At 33.6% G+C, this 14,338-nt stretch overlaps 4 protein-coding genes and 1 non-coding gene across 5 annotated transcripts; 4 read left to right on the forward strand and 1 right to left on the reverse strand.

The window, feature by feature from the left end:
* The first annotated feature begins 599 nt into the window (after positions 1–599).
* On the forward strand, positions 600–1,389 carry LOC131623480 (uncharacterized). The gene has a single exon (XM_058894487.1). The coding sequence runs from the start codon at positions 755–757 to the stop codon at positions 1,220–1,222; it is 468 nt and encodes a 155-aa protein (XP_058750470.1). The 5' UTR covers positions 600–754; the 3' UTR covers positions 1,223–1,389.
* Positions 1,390–4,111: 2,722 nt separating this feature from the next.
* LOC131623551 (uncharacterized) lies at positions 4,112–4,999 on the forward strand. The gene has a single exon (XM_058894565.1). It carries the CDS (start codon positions 4,112–4,114, stop codon positions 4,997–4,999), a length of 888 nt encoding a protein of 295 aa, XP_058750548.1.
* A 3,203-nt stretch (positions 5,000–8,202) lies between these two features.
* On the forward strand, positions 8,203–9,359 carry LOC131623513 (uncharacterized). The gene has a single exon (XM_058894524.1). The coding sequence runs from the start codon at positions 8,418–8,420 to the stop codon at positions 9,300–9,302; it is 885 nt and encodes a 294-aa protein (XP_058750507.1). The 5' UTR covers positions 8,203–8,417; the 3' UTR covers positions 9,303–9,359.
* A 2,308-nt stretch (positions 9,360–11,667) lies between these two features.
* LOC131623481 (uncharacterized) lies at positions 11,668–12,211 on the forward strand. Its single transcript, XM_058894488.1, has one exon. It carries the CDS (start codon positions 11,692–11,694, stop codon positions 12,163–12,165), a length of 474 nt encoding a protein of 157 aa, XP_058750471.1. The 5' UTR covers positions 11,668–11,691; the 3' UTR covers positions 12,166–12,211.
* Positions 12,212–13,525: 1,314 nt separating this feature from the next.
* On the reverse strand, positions 13,526–13,596 carry TRNAG-GCC (transfer RNA glycine (anticodon GCC)). Its single transcript has one exon. It is a non-coding gene; the product is annotated as a tRNA-Gly (tRNA).
* Between the last annotated feature and the right edge of the window lie 742 nt (positions 13,597–14,338).

Raw genomic sequence — 14,338 nt, forward strand, 5'->3', positions numbered from 1 at the left:
AGCATCTTCTCATCCTCCAACAAAATATACATTTACAATGCATGCATAATGCATTTCTATGCATAAAGTATTAAATTGTAAAGATGCTATTTTGTGAGAAGGGACAAGTTCGAAGAATGGTGCATGGAGACCATTGACAGATCATCGTGAGGTAGCTGTGATCCAAATGAAGATGATATAATTGCATACTAATTAGGTGACATTTAAGAAACAAAAATATTCTTCTTGTCCCCTTGATGTGTTTGCTATATATATGAAGCAAAAGAGCCAACCAAAACTCAAGTTTTAAACTCTTGTATATTTTCACCTACTAACCTTTTGTTTTCTGGGAAGAAAAATGGCAATCATTGAAACAAACACAAAAAGCTCTTTGCATCTTCGCAGCAACAGCTTACCCTCCGCACCTCACCCTCTTGTATCACAATTTGAGGACAATTTGCAGAGATTGAAGAGTTCTGAAGGCACCTGTTCAGTGTCATCATCCTCGGTAGGCAACAAACTTAATGGCATGCAGGACTTGCAGGACTGCATTGATATGTTGCTTCAATTGCCAATTGGACAACAAGCCTTAGCACAGGAGTGCAATGAAAAATGTGTCGATGACCTACTAGAAGGATCACTTAGGATCTTGGATATCTGCAGTATAGCTAAGGAATGCCTTTTGCTATCAAAGGAAAACACGCACGAACTACAATCAGTCATCAGAAGAAAGAGAGGAATTGAAACCGGATTCAAAGTTGAGGGTGTAAAATACATGGCTTTGAGAAAGAACATGAAGAAGCAAATTCGGAAGGCATTGGCAAATTTGAAGGCAATGAAGTTGATTGCTTGTTCCTCAAACAACAAAGACAATAACTCATCAACTATGCTAGGATTCTTGAAAGAAGCAGAAACAATCACTATAACCTCACTAGAACATCTGTTGCTGTTTATCTCAGATCCAAAAGGACAATCAAAAAACTGCAGATGGTCAGCAATATCCAAGTTGATGCATTCTAAAAGAGTAGTTTGTGACTCACAAGAATCAGACACAAATGAATTTGAAAAGGTGGATGCAGCTTTGCAGCCACTCATCAGCAACAAGCTTCCATGTCCTGAAAATGTTCAAAGTCAACTGGAAAATTTGGAGATGTGCATTCAAGATCTAGAAATAGGAGTTGAGGGCATGTCAAGAAAATTAATTAGAAATAGAGTTTCACTACTTAACATATTCAACCATTAATCATAGTGTCTATATGATTTTTGTGCACTCAATTTTCCCCCAATGAGTGTTACATGCTTACATATCTGTACATGAATGTGAATACATCTTATTAGTTCAACATCTATCTCTCTTGATCAGTTCCCTTCAAAATATTTATCTTTCAATTTCACTTTTTCACTTCAAGAGTCACCAAAGAAGTAATTAAGTAACTGATTAATAAAATTTAATCTATTAACTCAGTCGCATATAAATGTGATTACTATTTCTATGCATTATGCCCATGTGAATCTCAAGGTCAACTTAAATACATATCCTAGTTGTCAATCTCAAAACTGCCATTAGGTTCATGATTAAATACAAAACCTTATGTGTTCTAAAGTTGTATATATGTTAATAATAGCGATAAATAAGCTAGTTGTGTTTCATCTACGAGGACCATCAAATTAGTATTAAAATTAGGAGTTAACATGCATTATAATAATAATTGATTAAACAATAGATATGAAGTTTGGGACACTGCAAAGTATAGTCATCATAATGTACTAATTGTATTAATACCAGGACAAGAAGATTCCTCGTGCTTCCAATTGATCCACTCAAAGCAGACAAATTCAAAATAATGCATGCTATTTGAGAATAGAAAATAGCTTCTTATTCTGCAACCATATGATATAATAGCCGTTAAGTTGCATGATCTAAAGAGAATAGAAATAACCACTTCTTCCATCTCATCATCACCAACAATCTCCCTATCACTCACCCCTTCGAGCGTGCTCTTAGCAGAAAGATTAGTACATACAGAGCATAGCATTTTTTAAGCCGAGTTTATATTGTGCAGAAGCTTTGGCTACTGCAAACAGATATACTATTCTACCACTAGACCACTGGTGCTTGATGTTACAATCCGTGCAAATTTGTATCTTTATAGTCTATATTCCCTGCTATTCAGTAAGTTGTTTGCAAAAGAAGTATGAACCGTGTACCATACAAATTTTACAACTCTTCCATAACTTGATATTATGGCCAAATTGGCCGGAAGAAAGATTTGATGATCAATCTCACTAATGAAAGAAACTTTTGTGGATTTTTGTATTTTTTTTATATATTCAGAGACTATCCTAGCAGCACCTCACAAATTCAATGGCCCAAATGAGTCTTTACTCTAATTTAAACTAGTGGACGAGTTCTGCACAGGTGCTAACTGTTTCAATAATAATTCAAACTAGCAAGTATGAGGGTTTTCTTTTCCTATAAAAAGATAGATAGAGTCGTTGCCGCGTATAATTGAGCTATGTTTATTAATAATATCCTCTGTCCTCACCTTAATTTTTCCATTGCAAAAGTTGGAACTTGGTAGTGAAATTAGGTATCTAAGCCCTTGCCTAGTAGCATCTACTACACCAATTGATTCATCAAGTTGGACTTTGTCTCCTCTAACATAATACCTCCAAGAAATGCCCACAAACCCCAATCCAAGTCTCTTCCAACAAGGTATGTTTGAAGACATGACAAGAACCTATTATCTTCAACTCAAAACCTGTCTGGTCAAATTCAAACTCAATAAAAAACAAAGGAACTACATTCTTAAAAGTGGTAAAGAAACCAGCTCTTTGGTCTAATCCTCTAATGGTATTGGCACATAGTCTATTCAATGGTTGGTCAGATTATTTGGAAAGACTAGGCGCCAATAATTGAAGTCTGGGAAGACTGACCCAACTACGGCATGTTCATGTTTTGGCAAAGATAATAGAAACCATTTGACTCGCATTAGACACCAATCAACCATCCCGAAGTTCAATCCTGTAAAGTAACATAGTCATTAGTAAAAGTAACACATGCAACTTACAGGAAAAGACAGATACAAGTGGTGGTATCAATTCAAAATAGCATCATGCATCAAGTAGAGATCTATATTTCATGCGAGAATAAATGAATTGCCATGAAACAGCACCAGAACTCAAATGGAATCAATAAAAAAGATAAATCTTCTACTATATCTTGATCAGAGACTGTCGATATATTTACTGGACTCATAAATTGGTATATTTAGTCCAAGGTGTAGAAAGGTTATGCATAAAATAAAATACAATAGTTCTGTAACATCTGATAAACGAAAGCATAGGGTGACTTACACATTGATCCACAACCAAAAACACCAAAAACATCAATAGCAAGTAGCAACCATAGAAATACAGCACACAGCTAGCCACATAAAATACACCCAAAACAGCATCAGTATCAAACTGTATAGAAACATACTGATAGGACAAATGTCTTTTGGTTCTTCCAATTTTATTCTTTCGATATTTGTAAACCTAAATTCTTTATATATTAGACTTAGATTTCCTTCCTTTAGATATGGATCGTCTTACTTGGGTTTTGGCTTAAATTAGATTTCCTCTCTTATAATGGTAGCATAAATTAGTTTTACACATGTTAACGAGACAGATAATAGCAACAAACAAAATGGTAACATAAATTAATAAGTCTCTAGCTGGGGACACTGCATAAACATCGCCACCAAGAAGTAGCTGAAGATTGAGACTTCCCTTGCCTTCATTATGTTTGTTTCAGGCAGACAATTTCTTAGACTAAAACTTATTATATTGCAAAGATGCCATTTTGAAAGAGTCCATGTGGTTTCCAAGTAATATATTTAGGGATGAGTTGGAAGCTTAATGCAGAGAAGCACGGTGGTGAGGTTGCTAAGATCCAAATCAAGATGATATAATTGCATAAAAATCAAAACTACGTGACATTTGAAGAACATAAATATTCCTCTTGTCTCCTTTAATTTGTTGCTTAGTTTGCTATATATATGAGGCAAAAAAGCCAACGAAAACTCAAATTTTGAAACAAACTCACCCTCTAACCTTATAACCTTCTAAGCTTCTCTGCAAAGTAAATATGACAGTCTTTGAAGCAAACATAAAGAGCTCTCTACATCTTCGAAGCAACAGCTTACCCTCCACACCGCATCCTCTTGTATCACAATTTGAGGATAATTTGCACAGACTAAAGAGTGTTGAAAGTACCTCTACAGTGTCATCGTCTTCAATATGCAACAAACTTAATGGCGCGCAAGATATGCAAGACTGCATTGATAAGTTACTTCAATTGCATTTTGAAAAACTAGCCTTAGCACAAGAGTGCAATAAAAATTGTGTCGATGACCTACTAGAAGGATCACTTAGGATCTTGGATATAAGCAGTATAGCTAAGGATTGCCTTTTGCTATCAAAGGAAAACATTCATGAACTACAGTCAGTCATCAGAAGAAGAGGCAATGATACTAGATTTAAAGTTGAGGGTGAAAAATACATGGCTTTGAGGAAAAACATAAAGAAGCAGATTCGAAAGGCGTTGTTAAATTTGAAAGCAATGAAGCATGAGTTAATGGCTTCTTCCTCAAACAACAAAAACCATAACTCTTCGACCATGTTTGGAATTTTGAAAGAAGCAGAATTAGTCACCCTGTGCTCACTAGAACATCTGTTGCTATTTATCTCTGATCCTAAAGGATGCACAAAGTACAGAAGATGGTCAACAATATCTAAGTTGATGCATTCTAAAAGAGCAGTTTGTGACTCTCTAGAATCAGAGCCAAATGAATTTAAGAAGGTGGAATCATACTTACAGTCCCTCATCATCTATGAGTCTTCATCTACTGAAACTTTTCAAAGTCATATGGAAGATTTGGAGATATGCATTCAAGATCTAGAAATAGGAGTTGAACAAATATCAAGAAAATTAATAAGAAATAGAGTTTCACTTCTTAACATATTCAATCATTAATCGTAGTGTCTATATGATTTTTGCGCACTCAATTTTCCCCCAAGAGTGTTACAGTACACAATTGTAAATGAATGTGAATATATCTTCTTTTTAATACTGAATACTATTATCTAGGGATCAAACCCTTATTACTTTAACATCATCTCTCTTGCACAGTTTCCTTCAAAATCTTTCTTTCAATTTCATTTTTCTTTCAAATATTCTCCAAGGAAATAAGTGAAGTAAAGTAACTAATTAATAAAATTTATATGTCTCGTTTTGGTAAAAAGTAAAATGAAGAATGGAAAAAGAGGAAGAGAAGTCAAATAAAATAATTATAAACTTCTGCAACTTAAGTATCCATATCCTAGTTGTCAATCTCAAAACTCTCATTGGGTTCATAATTAAATAAAAACTTTGCATATCATCCCATGTTTGTATGCTGATAATAGAGATGAATAACCTAGTTAAGTTTCATCTACTGAGTACCAGCTAATCAGTATTAAAATGAGGAGCTAACATGCATTATATGAATATTGATTAAATAATAGATATGAAGTTGTAATATGGCCATAATCATGTCTTAATTGTATTGATACTCAAACAAGAAGATTCCTCTTGTTCCAGATTGATCCATGGAAAGCAGACAAGTTCAAAGACTGCAATCTTCTTTAGAATAGAAAATAGTTTCTTCTTCTACAAACAAATGATATAATGGCTATAAGGTGCATGATCTGCAGAGATTGAAATTTTATATTAGCAACATGCAGAGATGCTGTTTATCTATTTGACGTCAAATTAAAAAATAAACGGATGAGTTGGAAGGTGCGTGTATCAGAAACATCATGACTTCAAGAAAATACAACTGGGTTGGTCTCTTTTTCATTCACACGTTTATAGCTTTATTTTAATGCATGGAAACAATAATTACTGCAAATCTTGTCTCTGCAACATAGACATGCGCAGAAGAATTGCAGCCATTGTTTATGCAACAAAGTAGTCTACACGTGCATGCATGCGTGCAGATGAACTGTATTATTGAATGCAAGTTTTATATAGAATGTGAATACTTGCATTGAAATTATCTTAATCATGGAAGTGAGAGCGCAAAAACATAAAACAAAATATTACAGTTGACAGTTTCCTGATGTGAGACACTACTCAAAAACACTTTTTTGATAATGTTAAGATCTAATCTTGCTTAGTTGGCACTTATTGATGTATGTTTAAGATTAGATTCCTTTTCTATCCAAGACTCGTAATATATAATGAGAAAATAACATTGAAAGGAAGGTACCTTCGATTAGCTTATTACAACATGAGAAAATATCCTGATGCAATTTACCTCATGAACAACAGAATCAAAGTAAGTAGCAGTTTCCTTTTGATTTCCAAGCTAATGCAGACCAAAAAAATTGGTAGTTAAAAGTGAATTTGTCAGACATAATGAAGCATTGCAATCAAATAAATTTGTAAACAAGAAAAAGCTGCAAAACCACTTTGGAGAAACTGGAGTTGGTTATTCAAAACTGAAGAAAGGCTTGAGATTTTGGTTAGGCACTTGATTAAGATTATATAGAGCATCAAATTTTAATAAATTTATTATGATAAATTGAAGGATAGGTCATTAGAGGAAGTTAAATATTGTCATCATCATGTATTGATACCAGAACAAGAAGATTCCCCTTGCCCCTAATTGATCCTCTGAAGGTTGACCAATTCAAAGACTGCATGCAATTTGTTAGTAGAATAGCTTATCCTTCTGCAAACAAAATATATAATTGCCAATACAATGCATGATCTTTAGATATTGAAATTTTATACCTGCGACATGCAAAGCGGACACCTATCCGTGTAATGCCAAGTTAAAAATATGCATCAATATTCATCAAATGCAACCAAAAGAAACTCAAAATCAGTTCCAAAACTAATTACACAAGCTAACTAAAGGCATTCCTATGTCCTTCAGTATCAGCCATTTAGGGATTATGCATGAGCATGAAATGGCTCCCCTCATCTTCATCAATTAAATGCTAAAACTAAGCTAGTAATTTGACAGAGAAAAAAAATGATGTCAATAACTCGCAGCTTGTTGCCACACCAGTATCGCTTTTTTCCTCCAAATTTGGGAACCCTAGCCTCCTTGGTTTTGATTGTGGAGAGCAGAATGAACGTTGAGCTGAGTTCATGATCGGAATTTGATTTTTTTTTAATTATACGGTATTGATATTTTTATAAATTGGATTCAATGGCATTGTGGTCGATTTATATTTGTAAATCTAAATTCTTTATATTAGACTTAGATTGCCTTCCTTTAGATTTGAATTACCTTAGTTGGGTTTGGCTCACTTTACACTCTACTCAATTTAGAGAAGTCAAATCATGATAACAGTTTGATGACCGAGTGAGATGCCAAATAAATTTGGCTGCCCTTCCATTTTTCTCTAGTCCAACTCCAAATATATTCAAATACCTCCTTTCAGACAAGACCCAGAAAAACTTGTGTGGAAACCTGTAGGTAACTGAAAATATAAAAGCACTCTTTTTAATACAAATTGTGAGCGGCAAAAGATAGTTGAAACTTGAAGGTTACTGAACTTAGGGTCAAAGGGGCAAAACTTTCAGCTAATCTAATCTGTCCCTTCACTACACCTCTTAAACTCAATTGAGAGGTGAGACAATCTCTACAAAATATTATAAAAATGGCATGAAACCAAAGTACACATGTTTTTTATCTGTCTTAATTTTCAAACCAACAGGAACATAGGAAAGGCTACAAGAAATTATTAATCATAACAAGTTGATGAAAAAAGTAATAATACTCTTTAAATATTATTGTTTCCAACGGGAACTTCTGCAACCCACCATGCATCAACTGCTCTTTTCACACCTTAATGAGACATGTAACTGCAACAAACAAAATGGTATATACTAATAGGTGTCTAGCTGGGTACACTGCATAAACATCGCCACCAAGTAACCAATATAACAATGTCAGTAGCTGAAGATCAAGAGACTTTCGTTGTCTTCGATATGTCCTGTTGCAGGCAGACAAATTTCATAGACTAAAAGATAGTCATGCTTTAAAACAGCATCTTTTCATCTTACAACTAAAGCTCCATTAACAATGCATTCATAATGCATTTCTGAGTATTATATTGTAAAAATATCATTTTGTAAGAATCAACGCAATTCCCAAGAAAACAATTGAAGGATGAGTTGGAGAGTATTGACAGATCATGGTGAGGTAGCCGAGATCCAAATCAAGATGATATCAATACATACTAATTAGGTGACATTTAAGAAACAAAAATATTCTTCTTGTCTCCTTCATTTGTTTGCTATATATATGAAGCAAAAAAGCCAACCAAAACTCAAGTATTCAAATAAACTCTTGTATATTTTCACCTTCTAAACTTCTGCTTTCTGAGAAGAAAAAATGGCAATCATTGAAACAAACACAAAAAGCTCTTTGCATCTTCGCAGTAACAGCTTACCATCCACATCTCACCCTCTTATATCACAATTTGAGGACCATTTGCAGAGATTGAAGACTTCCGAAGGTGCCTCTTCAGAGTCATCATCTTCGATATCCAACAAACTTAATGGCATGCAGGACTTGCATGACTGCATTGATATGTTGCTTCAATTGCCAATTGGACAACAAACCTTAGCACAGGAGTGCAATGAAAAATGTGTCGATGACCTACTAGAAGGATCACTTAGGATCTTGGATATCTGCAGTATAGCTAAGGAATGCCTTTTGCTATCAAAGGAAAACATGCATGAACTACAATCAGTCATCAGAAGAAAGAGAGGAATTGAAACCGGATTCAAAGTTGAGTGTGTAAAATACATGGCTTTGAGGAAGAACATGAAGAAGCAAATTCGGAAGGCGTTGGCAAATTTGAAAGCAACGAAGTTGATTGCTTCTTCTTCAAACAACAAAGACAATAACTCATCACCTATGTTAGGATTCTTGAAAGAAGCAGAAACAATCACTATAACCTCACTTGAACATTTGTTGCTGTTTATCTGTAATCCAAAAGGACACTCAAATAACAGAAGATGGTCAGCAATATCCAAGTTGATGCATTCTAAAAGAGTAGTTTGTGACTCTCAAAATTCAGACACAAATGAATTTGAGAAAGTGGATGCAGCTTTGTTGTCTCTCATCAGCCACAAGTCTTCATCTACTGAAAATTTTCAGAGTCATTTGGAAGATTTGGAGATGTGCATTCAAGATCTAGAAACAGGAGTTGAACAAATATCAAGAAAATTAATTAGAAATAGAGTTTCACTTCTTAACATCTTCAACCACTAATCATAGTGTCTAAATGATTATTGTGCACTCAAATTTTGCACCATGAGTGTTACATAAATGTACATGATTGTGATTATATCTTCTTTTTTATGTGAATATTATTATCTAGGGATCTAACCCTTATTATTTCAACATCTATCTCTTTTGCTTAGTTCCCTTCAAAATCTTATCTTTCAACAAATTTTTTCACTTGATAAATTTATGTTTCTCTTTTTGGTAAAAAAATATAATGATGGATGAAAAATAAAATAATTGTTAACCTTCGCAAAAATTAAGCATGCCAACATGATACTCAAAGTCAATTTAAATGCATATCAGAGTTGTCAATCTCAAAACTTGTATTGGGCCCATGAATAAATGAAAACTTTGCACATATTCATTCACAAATTTTATATGCTAATAATAGAGATAAAGAAGCTAGCTGTGTTTCATCTACCGAGAACCATTGAATTAGTATTAAAATTAGGAGCTAACATGCATTATATTAACAATGAATATTGATTAAATAATTGATATGAAGTTGAGGACACTGTAAAATATAGTCATCAGAATGTACTAATTGTATTGATACCTTAACAAGAAGATTCCTCTTGCCTCCAATTGATCCACTGACGGAAGACAAGTTCAAAGACTGCATGCTACTTTAGAATAGAATAGCTTCTTCTTCTGCAAACAAATGATAAAATAGACATTAAGATGCATGATTAGCAGTGTCTGAAATTTTATATTAGCAACATGCAGAGATGCTGTTTATCCATGTGATGCCAAGTTAAAAATACAGGGATGAGTTGGAAGATGATATAATTGCATTAGATAACTTTATTTAGATCATGATTCATGGTTATAATGCTTTAAATTAATATATACCTAACAACATATTTTTCTTGATCAAATATTCAAAGTCCATGAATTTGGAATTAGAGTTGAGATAACCATTAAGCAGTTTAATTTTTTCAATTCTACATGAAATGACACATAAATTGGTGATCATGAAAATTGGGTTGGTGTCTTTCTCATTCATACGTTTATAGCTGTATTTTAATGCATTGAAACAATAACTATTGCAGTTTTTGTCTCTTGAACAGAGTCATGTGCATAAGAATTGTAGTCATGGTTTCATCTATCAGAATAGTCGTCCACGCGTGCATGCAAATGAATTATATTATTGAATAGAAGATTTTGATATAATATGGATTTTGCGTTGAAAATATCATTATATGAAAGAGAAAAGTGACACCATATTGACTCACATCCAAACCAATCATCGGTCCCAAAGGCTGATCCTGCAAATTAACAGTGTCATTAGCAAAGGTAACAACACTCTTGAGAACGAGTCAATTGACAGTACTCTTAAAGAATTATTTTAAAAGTGAGCTTCTGCAAACCATCATGCATCAATTGCTTTTTTTCACATGTAAATGAGACAGGTAACTGCAACAAATAAAATGGTAACATAAATTAAGAAGGTGTCTAGCTGGGAACACTGCATAAACATTGCCACCAACAAGTAACCAATTTGACAGTAGCTAAAGATCAAGACTTTCCTTGCTTTCAATATGTCTGGTTGCAGGCAGACAACTTCATAGACTAAAAGATACTTATGCTACAAAACAGCATCTTCTCATCCTCCAACAAAAGCTCTCTTACAATGCATGCATGATGCATTTCTATGTATAGAGTACTATATTGTAAAGATGCCATTTTTTCAGAATCAACATGATTCCAAATTAAAATTTTGAGGGGTGAGTTGGAAGCTTGGTGCATGAAGAGCATTGACAGATCATGGTGAGGAAGCTGAGATCCAAATCAAGATGATATAATTGTATACTAATTAGGTGACATTTAACAAACAAAAATATTCTTGTCCCCTTGATTTGTTTGCTATATATATATGAAGCAAAAGAGCCAAACAAAACTCAAGTTTTAAAATCTTGTATATTTTCACCTACTAACCTTTTGTTTTCTGGGAAGAAAAATGGCAGTCATTGAAACAAACACAAACAGCTCTCTTCATCTTCGCAGCAACAGCTTACCCTCCGCACCTCACCCTCTTGTATCAGAACTTGAGGACAATTTGCAAAGATTGAAGAGTTCTGAAGGCGCTTGTTCAGCATCATCATCCTCAGTATGCAACAAACTTACTCGCATGCAGGATTTGCATGACTGCATCGATAATTTGCTTCAATTGCCAATTGAACAACAAACCTTAGTACAAGAGTGCAATGAAAAAAGTGTCGATGACCTACTAGAAGGATCAGTTAGGATCTTGGATATCTGTAGTATAGCTAAGGATTTTCTTTTGATATCAACCGAAAGCATCCATGAACTACAATCAATAATCAGAAGGAGAGGAAATGAAACTGGATTCACAGTTGAGGGTGCAAAATACATGGCTTTAAGGAAGAGCATGAAGAAGCAAATCCGAAAGGCGTTGGTAAATTTGAAATCAATGAAGAATGAGTTGATTTCTTCTTCCTCAAACAATAAACAAAATAACTCTTCGCCCATGCTTCAATCCTTGAAAGAAGCAGAATCCATAACCCTAAACTCACTAGAACATTTGTTGCTATTTATCTCTGATCCAAAAGGACAGTCAAAGAACGGAAGATGGTCAGCAATATCCAAGTTGATGCATTCTAAAAGAGTAGTTTGTGATTCTCAAGAATCAGACACAAATGAATTTGAGAAGGTGGATGCAGCATTGCAGCCTCTCATTAGCAACAAGCTTACATGTACTGAAAATGTTCAAAGTCAACTGGAAAATTTGGAGATGTGCATTGAAGATCTAGAAATAGGAGTTGAGCGCATGTCAAGAAAATTAATTAGAAATAGAGTTTCACTTCTTAACATATTCAACCATTAATCATAGTGTCTATATGATTTTTGTGCACTCAATTTTCCCCCATGAGTGTTACATACTTACATAGTTACATATCTGTACATGAATGTGAATATATCTTATTTTTGATACTGAATATTATTATCTAAGGATCAAATACTATTAGTTCAACATCTATCTCTCTTGATCAATTCCCTTCAAAATCTTTATCTTTCAACTTAACCTTTTCTTCCAAATGTTCTGCATTAAAATATCTGAAAGGAAAGAGAAGATAAACCAGTCAGCAAATTTTTTCACTTCAAGAGTCATCAAAGAAGTAATTAAGTAACTGATTAATAAAATTTAATCTATTAATTCAGTCGCATATAAATGTAAGTGATTACCATTTCTATACATTATGTCCATGTGAATCTCAAGGTCAACTTAAATGAATATCCTAGTTGTCAATCTCAAAACTGCTATTAGGTTCATGATTAAATAAAAAACCTTGTGTTCTAAACCTTGTGTTTCATCCACCAAGGACCGTTAAATTAGTATTAAATTAGGAGTTAACATGCATTATAATAATAATTGATTAAACAATAGATATGAAGTTTGGGACACTGCAAAGCATAGTCATCATGATGTACTAATTGTATTAATACCAGGACAAGAAGATTCCTCATGCCTCCAATTGATCCACTGAAAGCAGACTAATTCAAAATAATGCATACTATTTGAGAGATTGAAATTTTATATTAGCAAAATGCAGAGTTCTGTTTATCCATGTGATGCCAAATGAAAAAGAAAGGGATGAGTTGGAAGTTGAGTGTATAGGAAACATTACCACTTCAATCAGAGAATACATATTAAAATCAGATGCTAACATGCATTCTATTAATGATAAAATAGTAGATATGAAGTTGGGTCACAGAATAGTATAGCCATCACTAAGTATTCATTGTATTGATACATGCTTCAATCAATTTTAAACCTCTAAAATCCAAGTCTTACTTGGATAAGTAACAAACTACTCCACAACTTAACACCTTCACTCGTAACTTATTCTAAACAGTGTCTAATATTTCAAACATCCATATCATGCATGTAGCACATACTTGGCCAAACTATGCATCAATATTCATCAAATGCAAGACCAATATAAATTATCCGGAAAAGGGGGCAACATCATATCAATAAATTTCCCTATTAGACCAGTTCGAGCATGCTATGCATCAATATTCATCAAATGCAAACTAATTAAAATGATCAAGTGACCATGATTCAATAACATTAAAAAAGGGGGGGAAATTGTTGAAACAAATTAAATTTATGTGAATTTCACCAAAGTAAAAATAAAATTAGCACTTGCAGGGATATTTTTTCGGCAAAGAATAAAAAATTATGCACCAGCCGGGAATCGAACCCGGGTCTGTACCGTGGCAGGGTACTATTCTACCACTAGACCACTGGTGCTTGTTGTTTGCATTGCTGCAAATTTATGTATTTATAGTCTATATTCCTTGTAAAATATCGTTATGCTTTTGAATAAATTGTTTGCAGATGAGGTATGAACTGATCACCATACAAAATGTTACAACATACAACTCTACCATAACTTTATGGATTAAATAAAAGTGAATGATATTCTATAAAATTTAATTTCAGTATGGGGAGTTATATATTTACTATCTATGGTATGGATGAGGACATATTTTTGCATAAGAAAACATGGATTATATTATGAGACCATTTGTTTTGCCTTTTGGATCATCATGGTTCCATTTGAAGCCTTTGTAGATGCAGGTCAAATTTGAACACTTTTCTAATGCAAGATCAAAATCAAATATGGAATCACAGTAAAATTTGCACTAAGAAATTTTACTAATGAAAGAAACTTTTATGGATTTTTGTAATTTTGATATTGAATAGTTTAGATTATTTGGAAAGACTAGGCACTAATAGTTGAAGTTAGGGAAAACTGACCCAACAGAGAACTTGTTGCAAGAAGAGAATCAATGGTAGGTTCATGATTTGGCAGAGATAATAGAGACCATTTGACTCACATTCGACACCAATCATTTGATCCTGTAAACAAGTGGTGGTAATGTGGTATCAATTCACAATAGCATCATGTATCAAGTATATCTATAAATTGAATTGCCATGAAACAGCATCAGAACTCAAATGGAATTAATAAAATGATAAAGCTTTTACT

This window comes from Vicia villosa, unplaced genomic scaffold (genome assembly GCF_029867415.1).
Source record: "Vicia villosa cultivar HV-30 ecotype Madison, WI unplaced genomic scaffold, Vvil1.0 ctg.000073F_1_1, whole genome shotgun sequence".
Lineage (NCBI taxonomy): Eukaryota > Viridiplantae > Streptophyta > Magnoliopsida > Fabales > Fabaceae > Vicia > Vicia villosa.

Excerpts from the sequence above, each read along its gene's own strand:
- LOC131623481 (XM_058894488.1), top strand. The coding sequence starts at position 11,692 with ATGGCTTTAAGGAAGAGCATGAAGAAGCAAATCCGAAAGGCGTTGGTA.
- LOC131623551 (XM_058894565.1), top strand. The coding sequence starts at position 4,112 with ATGACAGTCTTTGAAGCAAACATAAAGAGCTCTCTACATCTTCGAAGC.
- LOC131623513 (XM_058894524.1), top strand. The coding sequence starts at position 8,418 with ATGGCAATCATTGAAACAAACACAAAAAGCTCTTTGCATCTTCGCAGT.
- LOC131623480 (XM_058894487.1), top strand. The coding sequence starts at position 755 with ATGGCTTTGAGAAAGAACATGAAGAAGCAAATTCGGAAGGCATTGGCA.